Source organism: Pongo pygmaeus, chromosome 20, assembly GCF_028885625.2.
Source record: "Pongo pygmaeus isolate AG05252 chromosome 20, NHGRI_mPonPyg2-v2.0_pri, whole genome shotgun sequence".
Taxonomy (NCBI): Eukaryota; Metazoa; Chordata; class Mammalia; order Primates; family Hominidae; genus Pongo; species Pongo pygmaeus.
This window is the reverse complement of record NC_072393.2, coordinates 52743971-52760187: the sequence shown is the minus strand read 5'-3', so window position 1 is coordinate 52760187 and position 16217 is coordinate 52743971. Positions and strand designations below refer to the sequence as shown.

At 51.2% G+C, this 16217-nt stretch overlaps 1 protein-coding gene across 4 annotated transcripts in view; it reads left to right on the top strand.

Annotated features, from left to right (window-relative positions):
- Nucleotides 1–16217, top strand: part of PRKD2 (protein kinase D2) — a 44077-nt gene that overhangs the window by 1348 nt on the left and 26512 nt on the right. For 3 of the 4 annotated variants that reach the window (XM_054466304.2, XM_063658219.1, XM_054466303.2), the window contains 6 exons: nt 1761–1899; nt 4729–4860; nt 11071–11225; nt 11329–11551; nt 14609–14686; nt 14769–14922. In XM_054466304.2, the coding sequence (XP_054322279.1) occupies nt 1761–1899; nt 4729–4860; nt 11071–11225; nt 11329–11551; nt 14609–14686; nt 14769–14922 (881 nt within the window). The remainder of the gene's footprint in view (nt 1–1760; nt 1900–4728; nt 4861–11070; nt 11226–11328; nt 11552–14608; nt 14687–14768; nt 14923–16217) is intronic. The other variant, XM_063658220.1, reaches the window with a different exon arrangement.

Genomic DNA, 16217 nt, shown 5'->3' with positions numbered 1-16217 from the left:
ACAGGAGAAATTGAACCCGGGCTGGCCATGGTGATCCGGTGACATGTGTGGGTGCAGGTGCTTGAGTTAGCTGCCAGGGGCAAGTGAGGTCTCGGAGCCCAATTCTGCCCTCCCCTAAGCCTGAGATATGTGTGGAGGGGCAAGCACCCCTACAGACCCTGGGGACTCTATTCCCTTTCCTAGTCACAGTGCTGTTAGCCTACTCTTAATTTTGGACACCAGGGTCCCCAGGGTGGGCAGCTGGGTGTTATGGCAAGAGGGAACCAGGTGGAACTCCACGTCTAAACCGTAAAATGTTAAAAGAATAGTGGGCTTCTGTGTTGGAGTACTGGACTGTAGAAATGTTAGAATAGTAGAATCATAACTTGTTGGAATATGCATCCTAGGCAATTAAATTGCCCCCATGTTAGTTTTCAAATATTAGAATTCTAGGTTTGTGAAACAGTAAAACATTAAAATGTTGGAATATTAGATTCCTAGATTGTTGAATCCTAGAAAGTTAAAATGTTAGAATTTTGGAATGCTGGATGGATGAGGTCCTTGAATGCTAAAGAATTCAAACAGCACAGTCCTAGCTTGTCAGACTCCTAGAATATTAAAATATTAGATTACCGCTTATTTAGGTTATTGAAATCCTAAAATGTATAGTGATACCAGTTTGGAATCTAGAATGTATAATTCTATAATGTGAGCATGTTGGAGTCCCAAAATATCCAAATTCCAGAATCTTTTCAGACTCCTGGAAATGAATCCTTTGGGCGTCAGAGAAACGTGGGGAACTGGGCCAGCTCCCCCATTCTACAGACAAGGAAACTGAAGCTTAGAGAAAAACTTCCCAAGGGGTCAGGGCCAAGCCAGTCCTGGTCTTCTGTGGACTCTCTCTTAGCAGTGATAACTGATAGGGTTTTGCCCACCAAATGCCTGAATCCAGCAGGCCCAGCTCCCCACCCCAACTCAGCCCACTTCATGGGAGGCTGGTGGCAGTGGGGGTATGGGGGCAGATTGTCCCTTGGGTGAACTTCTTTGTCCAGTGCTCAAGTCCCCAGCCTGCCCCGCTCAGGCTTCACCCCAGTTTTATTTTTCTGCCAGGTCCAGGTGTGTTAGGGCCCCGTACCTTCCTTCCCGAGGCCCCACCGGGGCAGTTTCACTTTCTGTTCTACTAGGTTTCATTTCCTGCCCCCAGGCCCCCCAAGCTGAGGACCCAGACACCTGGGTCCTTTGAGCACTGGGTGGCAGGCGCCCTCCTTATCTCCAGCCCCCTCGAGTCCAAGTCCCCTGCCCCCCCCCACTTTCCCAGGAGCCCCGAAAAGTCCTCCTTCCAGCTCGTCCCACCCCAGTGCTGGGCCTGGAGCCAGGTAACTGGGACAATAGACAGATCCAGGAAGGAAGCTGGGGGGCGGGTGTGTGAGCCTGGGGAGGGGGCACAGGGGAGGGAGTGTTCATTCAGCATCCCCTCCCACCTCCGCCAGGTTCCGGAAAATTCGAGGTGTCCACGCTCCCGGAGCCACTCTCCCTCCCACCCCAGCTCCCCCTTCCAGCCACCAAACCCACGCCGGCGCCCCCTCCCCACACACTTGGGGCGCTGGCATCCTGCCCGGCTCGCGCTGTGGTTGGGAGGGGGCAGGCAGGAAGCGAGGGCCTGCGGGGTCTCTGCGTTTCCGGGGGAAACAGCCGGCCCTGCCCTGGGAGGGTCACAGTCCGCCCGCTGCTGAAGGCGGCTCTGAGCTTTTCCGTCGCCACATCCCTCTCCCGCCCCTCAGTTCCCTGAGTGTGGCTTCTACGGCCTTTACGACAAGATCCTGCTTTTCAAACATGACCCCACGTCGGCCAACCTCCTGCAGCTGGTGCGCTCGGCCGGAGACATCCAGGAGGGCGACCTGGTGGAGGTGGTGCTGTCGGGTGAGAGGAGATGGCCGGCCTGGGGGCGGGGCCTCGGGCGGGGGCGGGGCATCTGGGGGAGGAGAGGGTAGCAGAAGTTAGAAGTCCGGAGAGACCGGGCGTAGTGGCTCATGCCTGTGATCCCAGCACTTTGGGAGGCTGAGCTGGAGCTGGGGGGATCGCTTGAGCCCAGGAGTTCGAGATCAGCCTGGGCAACATAGTGAGACTCCATCTCTCCCCCTCTCTCTCCCTCTGGAAAAAAAAAAAAAAAAAGAGAGTTGGGGGCTTCCGGAGGATGGTTATAGAGTGGGGTCATGAAGGGGCTTTTTAGGGACTGGTCTAAACTTTCATTTATGGATTAGGATGCTAGTGACACGCTTTGTACAGTTTGAAAATTCATTGAGCTGTGCACTTGTGATGTGCGGCCTTTCCTGAACATATGTTATACTTATTTATTTATAAGACTAGTCAAGTGCAGTAGTGAGAAGGGGGAAAAGAGGAGAAGAAGGAGTTCGATCTGTAACTGACTGTGTTATACTTTAATATAAAGGTAAAAAATAGGCCAGCTGCAGTGGCTCACACCTGTAATCCCAGCAGTTTGGGAGGCTGAGGTGGGAGGATCGCTGGAGCCCAGGAGTTTGAGACTAGCCTGGGCAACATAAGGAGATCCCATCTCTAAAAAAAGGAAAAAGAAAAAAAAAAAAGTTAGCCGGGCAAGGTGGCACACGTCTGTAGTCCCAGCTACTTGGGAGGCTGAGGTGGGAGGATTTCTTGAGCTTAGGAGTTTGAGGCTGCAGTGAGCCACGATCATGTCACTGCACTCCAGCCTGGGCAACAGAGAGAGACCCCATCTCTAAAAAAGAAAAAAAGTAGAAAAAGAAAAAAAAAAGTAATGATGTCCATGGCTCCTCCCACAAAAATGCCAAATTAAATCAGAATCTCTGCAAAGTGAGATGGGATCTGCACATCAGTATTTTTAAAAGCCCCCAGGTGATTTTCTAAGACACAGCCAGAAGCCAGTTCACCCACTCACTATTCCAGTAGTATAAATGGGCATGCTCTCAGCACCTTAGAGCAGTCTATGGCCCTTGGTCCCTCTTGAGGGTGGGGGCAGCTGCCTTTTTCATGGCTGTCTTCCCTGCTGCTCCTGCATACTGCAGTGCTCAGTGAAACCGGCTCAATGAATGAATGACAGAAGTCTGGATTTACACCTTTAGTGACCTTGTTCAGGCTTTAAGTACTCTTTCATATCATAAGCTGACCTCACTTGAATTTTTATCTTCATCCTTGTCTCTCCCCTAAACCTGAGTTTTGTTTTGTTTTTGTCATTTTTATTATTTTTTGTTTTTTTAGACAGAGTCTCGCTCTGTCACCCAGGCTGGAGTGCAGTGGCGCAAACTCAGCTTGCTGCAACCTCTGCCTCCTGGGTTCAAGCGATTCTCCTGCCTCGGCCTCCCAAGTAGCTGGGATTACAGGCGCCTGCTACCACGTGTGGCTAATTTTTGTATTTTTAGTAGAGACGAGATTTCACCTTGTTGGCCAGGCTGGTCTCGAACTCCTGATCTCAAGTGATCTGCCCACCTCAGCCTCCCAAACTGCTGCGATTACAGGTGTGAGCCACCGCTCCCGGCCTGTTATTTTGTTTTGAGGCAGGGTCTTGTTCTGTCACCCAGGCTGGAATGCAGTGGCATGACCACCACTCACTGCAGCCTCTACCTCCCAGACTGAAGCAATCATCCCGCCTCAGCCTCCTGAGGTGGCTGGACTACAGGCATTACAGGCATGCACCACCACACTGGGCTTTTTTTTTTTTTTTTTTTTTAGACAGAATCTTGCTCTGTCACCCAGGCTGGAGTGCCATGGCATGATCTTGGCTCACTGCAACCTCTGCCTCCCGGGTTCAAGCAATTCTCCTGCCTCAGCCTCCTGAGTAGCTGGGATTACAGGCATGCGGCACCAGGCCTGGCTAATTTTTGTATTTTTAGTAGAGACAGGGTTTCATCATGTTGGCCAGGCTGGTTTCGAACTTCTGACCTCAAGTGATCCACCCACCTGGGCCTCCCAAAGTGCTGGGATTACAGATGTGAGCCACCGGGCACCGCCTATCCATGTTCTTTTTTGTTGTTGGTGGTGGTATTTTTAATTAAAAATTTTTTAATTTGGTAAAATATACATAACATAAAAATTACTATTTTAGGCCGGGTGCGGTGGCTCACGCCTGTAATCCCAACACTTTGAGAGACCGAGGCGGGCAGATCACCTGAGGTCGGGAGTTTGAGACCATCCTGGCCAACATGGTGAAACTCCGTCTCTACTAAAAATACAAAAATTAGTCGGGTGTGGTGGCGCATGCCTGTAATCCCAGCTACTTGGGAGGCTGAGGCAGGAGAATTGCTTGAACCCGGGAGGCGGACTTGTGGTGAGCCGAGATCTCACTACTGTACTCCAGCCTGGGTGACAGAGTGAAACTCTCAAACAAACACAAACACAAAAACCCACAACATTTTAAGCACTTTTAAGCATACAGTTCAGTAATTTTAAGTTCATGCACACTGTTGTGCAGCCAATCTCCAGAACTGTTGTCATCTTGCAAAACGGAAGCTCCTTGCCCATTAAACAACTCTCCAATTCCCGCTCTGTCCCTGCCCCGGGCGTAGGGATATATGTGTTTTGTTCAGGGGTGGAGCTGGGATTTGAACCCAGGCAGAATGTAGTATGAGAGCAAATGAAGGAAGGAAGGAAAGATCAAACCTTGCGGCTGGGAGGACTGTGAGAAATCAGGGAACGTGGGGTCTGGAAAAGCTTTGGCCTACCCCGCCTCAAGCATCCACCCCTATTTTCCGCCTACAGCCTCGGCCACCTTCGAGGACTTCCAGATCCGCCCGCACGCCCTCACGGTGCACTCCTATCGGGCGCCTGCCTTCTGTGATCACTGCGGGGAGATGCTCTTCGGCCTAGTGCGCCAGGGCCTCAAGTGCGATGGTGAGAGCTAAGGGGTTGGGGGCGGGGCCTGGGGCGGGGCTCTGCACCGGGGGCGGAGCGTAATGGCCCTGGCATGGGTCCAGCGTGCGAAGGAGGAGCGGGTCTCAGAGCTGGGGGCGCAGCCTAGGAAGTAATAATGGGAAGAAGGATGGGCCCAGAAGCAGAGCTTGGGGAAGGAGTGGTGGGGCTGGGCCGGGGCTCAGGTCTAGGGGCGGAGCCTAGGAGGTGGAGCTGGGAGGGACAAGTAGGGGCCTAAGAACAGAGCCTAGGGGAGCAGAAGGGTGGCTGGGGAAGAGGGTGGGGCCTGTATCAGTCAGGAATCAAGCAAAGAAACAGATCCAGTAGGAGATATATATTAAGATATTTATATGCGAGGAATCAGCTTACAGAATTGTGTGGGCTGGCTAGGCAACTCAAATCCGGCTGGGCACAGTGGGGGAGGCCAGTAATCCCAGCACTTTGGGAGGCAAAGGTGGGGGGATCACTTGAGGCCAGGAGTTCAAGACCAGCCTGGGCAACATAGCAAGACTCTGCCTGTACAAAAAATAATTAGCCAAGCATGCTGACAGACACTTGTGGTCCCAGCCACTTGGGAGGCTGAGGCAGGAGGATCACTTGAGCCTGGGAGCTCGACGCTGTAGTGAGCCCTGATTGCACCACTGCACACCAGCCTGGGTGACAGAGCAAGACCCTGGTTCAAAAACAGGAAAAAGGCCGGGCACGGTGGCTCACGCCTGTAATCCCAGCACTTTGGGAGGCCGAGGTGGGTGGATCACAACGTCAGGAGATTGAGACCATCCTGGCTAACATGGTGAAACCCTGTCTCTACTACAAATACAAAGAATTAGCCGGACGTGGTGGCACACGCCTGTAGTCCCAGCTACTTGGGAGGCTGAGGCAGGAGAATTGCTTGAACCCGAGAGGCGGAGGTTGCAGTGAGCCGAGATCGTGCCACTGCACTCCAGCCTGGTGACAGAGTGAGACTCCTTCTGAAAACAGAAACAAAAACAAAACAAAAAAAAGAAAAAGAAAAAAAAATCCATCCTATCAGGAAGGGCAAGTGGGAACTCTCAGGCACAAGCGGACGCTGACGTCCACAGGTGGAATTTCTTCATCCCAGAAGTCTTTGATCTGCTTTTTAAAACATTCAGCTGATTGAATGAGACCCACCCAGAACAAGCAGGATCACCTCTCCCACTTACAGTCAGCTGATTATGGATTTTCATCACATCCAGAAAATACCTCCACTGGGCCGAGTGCGGTGGCTCACGCCTGTAATCCCAGCACTCTGGGAGGCCGAGACAGGTGAATCACCTGAGGTCAGGAGTTCGAGACCAGCCTGGCCAACATGGTGAAACCCTGTCTATACTAAAAATACAAAAAAGCCGGCATGGTGGTGGACGCCTGTAATTCCAGCTACTCGGGAGGCTGAGTCAGGAGAATCTCTTGAACCCGGGAGGCAGAGGTTGCAGTGAGTGGAGATCGCACCATTGCGCTCCAGCCTGGGCAACAAGAGCAAAACTCTGTCTCAAAAAAATGAAAAGACAAGAAAATACCTCCATGGGGCCTTCTCTTCCCAGTTCTTCCTGGACTCAGGGAAAAGCTGGGTTGAGAAGGTGAAAAGAAAAAACAAACCTTGACTGGGCACAGTGTTTCACGCCTGTAATCCCAGCACTTTGGAGGCTGAGGCAGGCGGATCATGAGGTCAAGAGATCGAGACCATCCTGGCTAACATGGTGAAACTCCATCTCTCCTAAAAATACAAAAATTAGCAGGTGTGGTGGTACGTGCCTGTAGTCTCAGCTACTTGGGAGGCTGAGGTAGGAGAATCACTTGAATCCAGGAGACAGAGCTTGCAGTGAGCCGAGATCGTGCCACTGCATTCCAGCCTGGCAACAGAGCGAGACTCCGTCTCAAAAAAAAAACAAAAAACAAACAAACCTTCATGGCCACATCTAGATTAGTGTCTGAATAACTGGATCTCGCCTAGCCAAGCTGACACATAAACATGACTATCAGGGTCCACCTCTTGTCAACCTGGCACCTGTCTTAGTTTGTCAGGGCTGCCATAACAGAATACCACCCTGCGTGGCTTAAATGACAGACATTTACTTCTCACAATCCCTGGAATTGTGAGAGGCTGGAAAGACAAAGATCCAGATTCTGGCAGGGTTCTGTTTCTGGTGTAGCCTGCTTTCCTGCCTTGCAGAGGGCAGTGCTCACATGGGACATGGAGAGAGAAGTCCCTGGTATCTCTTCCCTTTATAAGGAAGGCCGGGCATGGTTGCTTATGCCTATAATCCCAGCACTTTGGGAGGATAAGGTGGGTGGATCGCTTGAGTCCAGGAGTTCGAGACCAGCATGGGCAACATGGTGAAACCCCGTCTCTAAAAAATACAACAAATTGGCCAGGCATGGTGGTGCATACCTCTAGTCCTAGCTACTCAAGAGGCTGAGGTGGGAGGATCACCTGGGTCTGGGAGGTTGAGGCTGCGGTGAGCTGTGATCACGCCACTGCACTCCAGCCTAGGTGATAGAACACGATTCTGTCTCAGAAAAAAAAAAAAGGTCACCAGTCCCATTGGATTACAGCCACACTCTTTCAGCCTCAATTAACCTTAATTACCTCCATAAAGGCACCATCTCCAGATATAGTTGCATTGGAGGTTAGGGTTTCAACGTAAGAATTTTGGGGGAGACACATTTAGTCCATAACAGCACCCATACATATCTCCTTAAATCATAGTTTAAAAATATACAGGTTTTGTTTTTTGGAGACAGCGTCTCAGTCTGTCACCCAGGCTGGAGTGCGGTGGCGCGATCTCAGCTCACCGCAACCTCCACTTCCCAGGCTCAAGCGATTTTCCTGCCTCAGTCTACCGAGTAGCTGGGATTACAGGCGCGCGCCACTACTGCCCGGCTAATTTTTGTATTTCTAGTAGAGACAGGGTTTCACCACGTTGGCCAGGCTGGTCTTGAGTTCCTGACCTCAAATGATCCACCCGCCTTGCCCTCCCACAGTGCTGGGATTACAGGCATGAGCCACCACGCCTGTCCAAAACATACGGTTCTTTAAGCCAAGATGTCTCAAGGTTTGGCCCAAGTGTCAAGATCTATATAGGTCCTCTGTCCCTGTTATTCATGCTTCTGAGTGAGAATGCTGAAATCGGGGCTCTGCCTACAGATGAAGGCCATGTACCTGCATTGGCTATGAGGACAGATGACAGGTGAGAACCATCCATTCTGTGATGAGACCCTGTGGCTCCATTTTTTTGTGTGTGTGAGACAGAGTCTTGCTCCATTGCCCAGGATGGAGTGCAGTGGCGTGGTCTTGGCTCACTGCAACCTCTGCCTCCCGGATTCAAGCAATTCTCCTGCTTCAGCCTCCCAAATAGCTGGGATTACAGGTGTGCACCACCACTCCTGGCTAATTTTTGTATTTTTAGTAGACGGGGTTTCACCATGTTGGCCAGGCTGGTCTCAAGTAATCCACCCACCTTAGCCTCCCCAAGTGCTGGGATTACAGACATGAGCCACTGCGCTGGGCCCCATGCGCCTCCATTTTTCTACAGCATGCCCTGCGATTAGAGCCATATTCTTGGATGTTCCATTGGGTATTAGGTCTGAAACAGCATCTCTAGCTCCGTGGGTGCCACGCTTGTACAGAAATCCTGATTCTGGGCCGGGCACTGTGGCTCACGCCTGTAATCCCAGCACTTTGGGAGGCCAAGGCGGGCGGCTCATGAGGTCAGGAGTTAGAGACCACCTTGGCCAACATGGTGAAACCCTGTCTCTACTAAAACTACAAAAATTAGCTGGGTGTGGTGGCAGGTGCCTATAATCCCAGCTACTTGGGAAGCTGAGGCAGGAGAATCATTTGAACTGGGAGGTGGAGGTTGCAGTGAGCCGAGATCATACCATTGCACTCCAGCCTGGGTGACAGGGTGAGACTCTGTCTCAAAAAAAAAAAAAAAAAAGAAAGAAAGGAATCCAGTTTCTCCAGATCATCATGGAGTCCTAAGTATACTTGTATTATTTAAGGACTCTAGGCCTGCAGATACTGATTCAGTGCATTCAAAGCTCTTATAAATATTGCCATCGTCCACACACCATATCCAACTCTCGAGGTCTCAGCATATGCAGCCTTCGTCATGGTACAGCCCTGGTGTCATCAAGTCCTAATGGGTTATCAGCACAGACTTCACTGGCGCAGCATCACAGGTGATGGTCCCAGTTCCTATGGTGGCAAGAGAACCCCAAATGACTACATTCCGACAGGAGTTTAACTCTATCCTGAGACTCATTCTGAGAGTTATAGATAAGACTCTGAAATTCTGGAAAGCATATGAGTGATTCAAGGCCAACACTGGGAAATGGTTCCTGTGTGCAAAGACCATTTGCCCTGCTGAAGCTCTTCTTGCAGGGCCAACACCGTTTTCCAAAAAGCTTGCCTCCGTGATTACAGCATGCAGCCAAGACAGTGCCTACAGTGAGGAGGTGTGGAACTGGAAAGCCTGGAGCAGGCGGGTACCAGAAGGACTCCCAAAGGCTGGAGGAACATTCTTCACTCCAGAATAGAAAGCGATCCTGGAATCATTTGGCATCACTGGAGATGTATTAGAGCACGCGTACAGGACGTCCAGTGGGAAACGGAGTTGAGCTGATTTCTCCATGGATGAGGATTTTAAAAGATAAAATAGGCAGGGCACAGTGGCTCACACCTGTAATCCCAACACTTTGGGAGGCTGAGGTGGGAGGATCACTTGAGCCCAGGAGTTCGAGACCAGCCTGGGCAACGTAGCGAGACCCCATCTCTACAAAAAAATAAAAATAAAAAAATTATCTGGGCATGGTAGCGTACGTCTGTGGTTCCAGCTACTCAGGAGGCTGAGGCAGGAGGATTACTTGAGCCCAGGAGTTGAAGGCTGCAGTTAGCTATGATTGTGCTATTGTGCTCCAGCCTGGGGTACAGGGAGATCCTATCTCTACAAAATAAAATAAAGACAATAAGAAGTCATACTTCTGCCTAGTATGGTACAATGAACTTGAGTACAACTGAGAACTCTTTTTTTTTTGAGACTGAGTCTCGCTGTATTGCCCAGGCTGGAGTGCAGTGGTGTGATCTCAGCTCACTACAACCTCTGCCTCCTGGGTTCAAGTGATTCTCCTGCCTCAGCCTCTGGAGTAGGCGGGATTACAGGCGTGTGCCACTACACCCAGCTAAGTTTTGTATTTTTAGTAGAGATGGGGTTTTGCTATGTTGGCCAGTGTGGTCTCGAACTCCTGACCTCAAGTGATCTGCCTGCCTTGGCCTCCCAAAGTGCTGGGATTACAGGCGTGAGCCACCATGCGTGGCCCACACTACTAAGATTTAATCACACTACTTAGGGATTGCCTGGATTCCAGGTCTACAGAGAAGAGAAAGTGGGGTACGGGGGGTGAGCAGACCTGGAGGGAGTGATAGTGACCTTAGGGGTCGGGGTGAGGAGAGGCATTTTCTTTTGGAAAGTTGGGGCTGGGGAAACAGGGGGAACCAAAGGGGCCTCAGAAAAAGGAAGGTCAGGGTTAGAAGGGGGAACAGGTGTCTCTAGGGAGATGGACAGGAGTTTTGGGGAGGACTAGAAGGAGGTGCTTACCATAGAGGATTGGGGCTGGGTCAGAGCTTTGGAGGAGACTTTTGAGGCATCCCTTGTTGCAGTGGGAAAAGGTGGGGTGTGAGGCGTGTTCAGGGCCTGGGGGGCAGATGGGGTGATGTCGGGGCTACAAGCTGGAACTAGGGGCGGAGCTTTGGAGGGAACCTTTGAGGTATCCCTTGTTGGAGTGGGAAAATTTTGGGTGTGAGGCGTGTTCAGGGTCTGGGGGACAGATGGGGTGATGGCAGGGCTACAAGCTGAAACTGGGGACGGAGCTTTGGGGGGAACCTCTGAGATGTCCCTTGTTGGAGTGAGAAAAGGGGTGTGGGTGTGTTCAGGGTCTAGGGGACAGATGGGGTGATGGTGGGGCTACAAGCTGGAACCTGGGGCGGAACTCTGAGGGGCGGGCCTGAAGGGGCTGATGCACTTACGGGTAGTAGTGCCTTTTGGAGGAGATCGTGCTCGGGGGTGAGGGGACAGGACCAGGTGGGAGATTGGGTGGAAAGGGCACAATTTCTCAAGAAGAGACCTAGGAGGGGCAGACGCCATGTCTCTTACTCTCTGGCGCCCCCTGCAGGCTGCGGGCTGAACTACCACAAGCGCTGTGCCTTCAGCATCCCCAACAACTGTAGTGGGGCCCGCAAACGGCGCCTGTCATCCACGTCTCTGGCCAGCGGCCACTCGCTGCGCCTCGGCACCTCCGAGTCCCTGCCCTGCACGGCTGATGAGCTGGTGAGGAGATGGGGGATGGGACGGGTTGGTGGCTAGGGGGGTGACTTGGCCCAGGCATGGGGCCAACGCACTGATGTGTCCCTTCCATTCTTGCCAACGACAGAGCCGTAGCACCACCGAACTCCTGCCTCGCCGTCCCCCGTCATCCTCTTCCTCCTCTTCTGCCTCATCGTATACGGGCCGCCCCATTGAGCTGGACAAGATGCTGCTCTCCAAGGTCAAGGTGCCGCACACCTTCCTCATCCACAGCTATACACGGCCCACCGTTTGCCAGGCTTGCAAGAAACTCCTCAAGGGCCTCTTCCGGCAGGGCCTGCAATGCAAAGGTTAGCTGGGCCCATCGGGGAGGACAGACAGGGTCAGAACCTCCTTCCCGCCCCAACCTGGTCTTGTGGCAGGACACAAGGATCTCAGCACAGGTATTCTGAACCTTGGGAGCGCAGGGCCTCAGAAGGGGAGGGCCCTGAATCCTAGTGTTCTGGGACCTTTGGAATTCTGGAATCCTAGAACCTCAGTTGTGTGTGTGTGTGTGTGTGTTGTTTTTTTTGGAGACAGGGTGTCACTCTATCACCCAGGCTGGAGTGCAGTGGCGCAATCACGGCTCACTGCAGCTTCAACCTCCTGGGTTCAAGTGATCCTCCTGCCTCAGCCTCCCAAGTAGGGTAGCTAGGACTGTAGCTAGGACTACAGGTGGTGCCACCACACCCAGCTAATTTTCTTTCTTTTTTTTTTTTTTTTTGAGACGGAGTCTCACTCTGTCGCCCAGGCTGGAGTGCAGTGGTATGATCTCGGCTCATTGCAAGCTCTGCCTCCTGGGTTCATGACATTCTCCTGCCTCAGCCTCCTGAGTAGCTGCGACTACAGATGCCCGCCACCACGCCTGGCTAATTTTTTTTGTATTTTTAGTAGAGACGGGGTTTCACCATGTTAGCCAGGATGGTCTCGATCTCCTGACCTTGTGATCCACCTGCCTCGGCCTCCAAAGTGCTGGGATTACAGGCGTGAGCCACTGCGCCTGGCCACACCCAGCTAATTTTTAAATTGTTTGTAGAGAGAAGGTATTACTGTATTGTTCAGGCTGGTCTTGAACTCCTGGGCTCAAGCAATCCTCCTACCTCGGCCTCCCAAAGTGCTGGGATTACAGGTGTGAGCCACCGCGCCCAGCTGAACCTCAGTCTTTAGAACCTTGGAATCCTAGCTTTATAACGTGCTTAGCATGGAATTCTAAAACTGTAGAACCTGAGAATTCTAGAATCAGAACAATAACATTGAAGAATTCCGAATGATATAATTCAGCTAAAATAACAACAGAACTTTAGATTACACATCTTAGATCTCCCAAGTTATAGATTCTCAGAACATGAGAATTTTGGAACCATGGGATTTGAGGGTATTAGAAACATAGGTGCATCAAATTTGAGAGTCTTAGACGTCTAGAATCATATAAGCTTGAAACCATCGTAACCTAGAATCCTGGAAATTCTAGACTCCCAGAACTTTGAACAATCAAATTCTAGAATCCAGCCAGGTGTGGTGGCTCATGCATGTAAAATCTCAGCACTTTGGGAGGCCAAGGTAGGTGGATCACTTGAGCCCAGGAGTTTAAGACCAGCCTGGGCAACATGGCGAAACCCTGTCTCTATAAAAAAATTTAAAAATTAGCCAGGCATGGCAGCATGCATCTGTGGTCCCAGCTACTTGGGACTCTGAGGAGGGAGGATTGCTTGAGCCCAGGAGGTTGACGCTGCAGTGAGCCGTGATTGTGCCGCTGCATTCCAGCCTGGGTGACAGAGCAAGAACTTGTCTCAAAAAAAGAAAAAAAAATTCTAGAACCTCAGAAGTCTAGATCTATATAAACTTAGAAACATCCAGTTCAAGAATTTACTGGAACAATCGAATTCTAGAATCTTAGAAGCCTAGAGCTAAAGAAGCATAGAAACATCAAATTCTAGAATCTTGTATGTATAGAATCCTAGAACCTTGGAATCTGCAGATTCTGGAGGCAGAGAAGCCTAGAATTGTAGAACCCTAGAACTGTCAAATTTTAGAGTTTAGATATATAATACCCTAAAATCTTGGACATTAAAGAGTCTTAGAAGTGTCGATTCATAGATGTCTAGAGTTCTAGAAACTTGGACATCAAACTCTGAAGCCTTAGAAATACGGAATCAGGCCAGGGGCAGTAGCTCACACCTGCAATTCCAGCACTTTGGGAGGCTTAGGTGGGTGGATTGCTTGAGCCCAGGAGTTCAAGACCAGCTTGTACAACATGGAAAGACCCCATCTCTACAAAAAATACGAAAAATTAGCCGGGCATGGTAGTGCGTCCCTGTAGTTTCAGCTACTCAGGAGGCTGAGGTGGGAAGATCGCTTGAGCCTGGGAGGCAGAGGTTGCAGTGAGCCGAGATTGTGCCATTGCACACTCTAGTCTGGGTGACAGAGCCAGACTGTTTCTAAAAAAAAAAAAAAAATACAGAATCATAGAACCTTCATAAAATAGGTTTTTAGCAAACTCTAGAATCTTCGATGTATAGTGTCCCTAGAACCGTGGAAACACTGAACTCTACAGCAATGATTCTTGACCAGGGGCAGTTTCGCTCCTAGGGGATGTTTGGCAAGGGTTGGAGATGGTTTTGTTTGGTACACTGGGATAGTGCTACTGGCATCCAGTAGGTAGAAGTCAGAGATGCAGCTAAACATCCTACAATACACAGAACAAGTGCCCTAAAACAAGGAATTATCCTGGGCATTGTGTTAGTGTCACGGGTTGAGGAACCCAGCCCTAGGGTGTTCAGAGTCTAGAGTCACAGCACATTAGAACCAACAACACACACACACACACACAAGTCGGGCGCGGTGGCTCACGCTTGGAATCCCAGGACTTTTAGGAGGCCGAGGCAGGTGGATCACTTGAGCTCAGGAGCTCGAAACCAGCCTGACCAACATGGCGAAACCCCGTCTACTAAAAACACAAAAAAATTAGCTGGGCGTGGTGGTGGGCACCTGTAGTCCCACGCCCAGCTAATATTTGTATTTTTAGTAGAGACGAGGTTTCACCATGTCGGGCAGGCTGGTTTCGAACTCCTGACCTCAAATGATCTGCTCTCCCCGGTCTCCCAAAGTACTGAGATTACAGGCAGGAGCCACCGCACCTGGCAGTCATCGGGATTTTGAGTCTAGCCCTCCCACTTAATCAAGACCCCCGGATAGTTGGGGAAACTGTGGCTGAAAGTGGGAAAATGACCAGGGCAGCAGCAGCCAGTGTTCTTACCCAGACAGCAAGAGTAGACTCTTTTGAGCCTGAAGCTTAGGGTCAAGGTTCAAGCCTTCCAGGTAACCTCTCTTCCCCTTCTCACCTGTCCCCTTGTTCCCTGTCCTACCAGACTGCAAGTTTAACTGTCACAAACGCTGCGCCACCCGCGTCCCTAATGACTGCCTGGGGGAGGCCCTTATCAATGGAGGTGAGAGGCTGGGGGGATGCTGGGGAGAAAGGGGAAGGGGCAGGACTGGGTGGAGGCCCCTCTGATGCCTCCATCCCCACAGATGTGCCGATGGAGGAGGCCACCGATTTCAGCGAGGCTGACAAGAGCGCCCTCATGGATGAGTCAGAGGACTCCGGTGTCATCCCTGGCTCCCACTCGGAGAATGCGCTCCACGCCAGTGAGGAGGAGGAAGGCGAGGGAGGCAAGGCCCAGAGGTATACACAGAACCCTCCGAGAGACCCTGGGGGAAGACCCTCCTGCACAGTGAACCTCAATTTCTTTTTCTCTACAATGGGCTGACATCACCTTATATTTGTAAATTTTCCCAGTTCCTGAGGCAAACCTTTTAAAGCACTACAATTTTTTTAAAATAATTTTTTGTTTGAGACAGGGTCTCAGTCTGTCACCCAGGCTGGTGCAGTGGTGCAGTCTTGACTCACTGCAGCCTCGACCACCTGGGCTCAAGCGATCCTGCCACCTTAGCCTCTCAAGTAGCTGGGACCACAGGCTCGTCCACCACACCCAGCTAATTTTTGTATTTCTGTAGAGACAGGGTCTACCCTATGTTGCCCAGGCTGGTCTTGAACTCCTGACTCCTGAGCTCAAGTGATCCAACCGCCTCAGCCTCCCAAAGGGTCTTGCTTTGTTGCCCACTGGAGTGCGGTGGTGTGATTGTGGCTCACTGTAACCTCAAACTCCTGGGCTCAGGTGATCCTCCTGCCTCAGCCTCCCGAGTATCTGGGACTACAGGGACGCACTGCTATCCCTGGCTAATTTTAGATGGCGTTTCGCTCTTGTTGCCCAGCCTGGAGTGCAGTGATGCAATTTCAGTTCATTGCAACCTCTGCCTCCTGGGTTCAAGCGATTCTCCTGCCTCAGCCTCCCAAGTAGCTGGGACTACAGGCACCCGCCACCATGCCCGGCTACTTTTTTTGTATTTTTAGTAGAGACAGGGTTTTGCCATGTTGGTCAGGCTGGTCTTGAACTCCTGACCTCAGGTGATCCACCTGCCTCGGCCTCCCAAAGTGCTGGGATTACAGGCGTGAGCCACTGCGCCTGACCTATATTCCTCTTTTTATTTATTTATTTTTTTTTAGAGATGGGGTCTTGCTATGTTGCCCAGGGTGGTGTTGAACTTCTGGGTTCAAGCAATCCTCCCACTTCAGCCTCCCAAAGTTCTGGGATTACAGATGTGCGCCACCGTGTCCCCAGCCTACACATTTTTAAACTATACACGGAGTTCATGCTTATTCAGCTCCACTGGAATGTGAGCTCAGGTGCATGAGGGCAAGGATATTTTCTGCCCTCCCAGGTGCCTAGGACAGGATTGGCTCAGATCAGGCACTTCCTATATGGGTGTGGCATGAATGTTTATTGAGAAAGCACAGTTCACACAGGCGCTGGAGGGTGACAGCCCAGATCCCAGCTCTACCACTTCACTTGCTAGGTGCTTCCCTGTGTGCCACGGTTTCCTCCTGGGGCGATGAGGTACCTACCCCACGGGGTGATA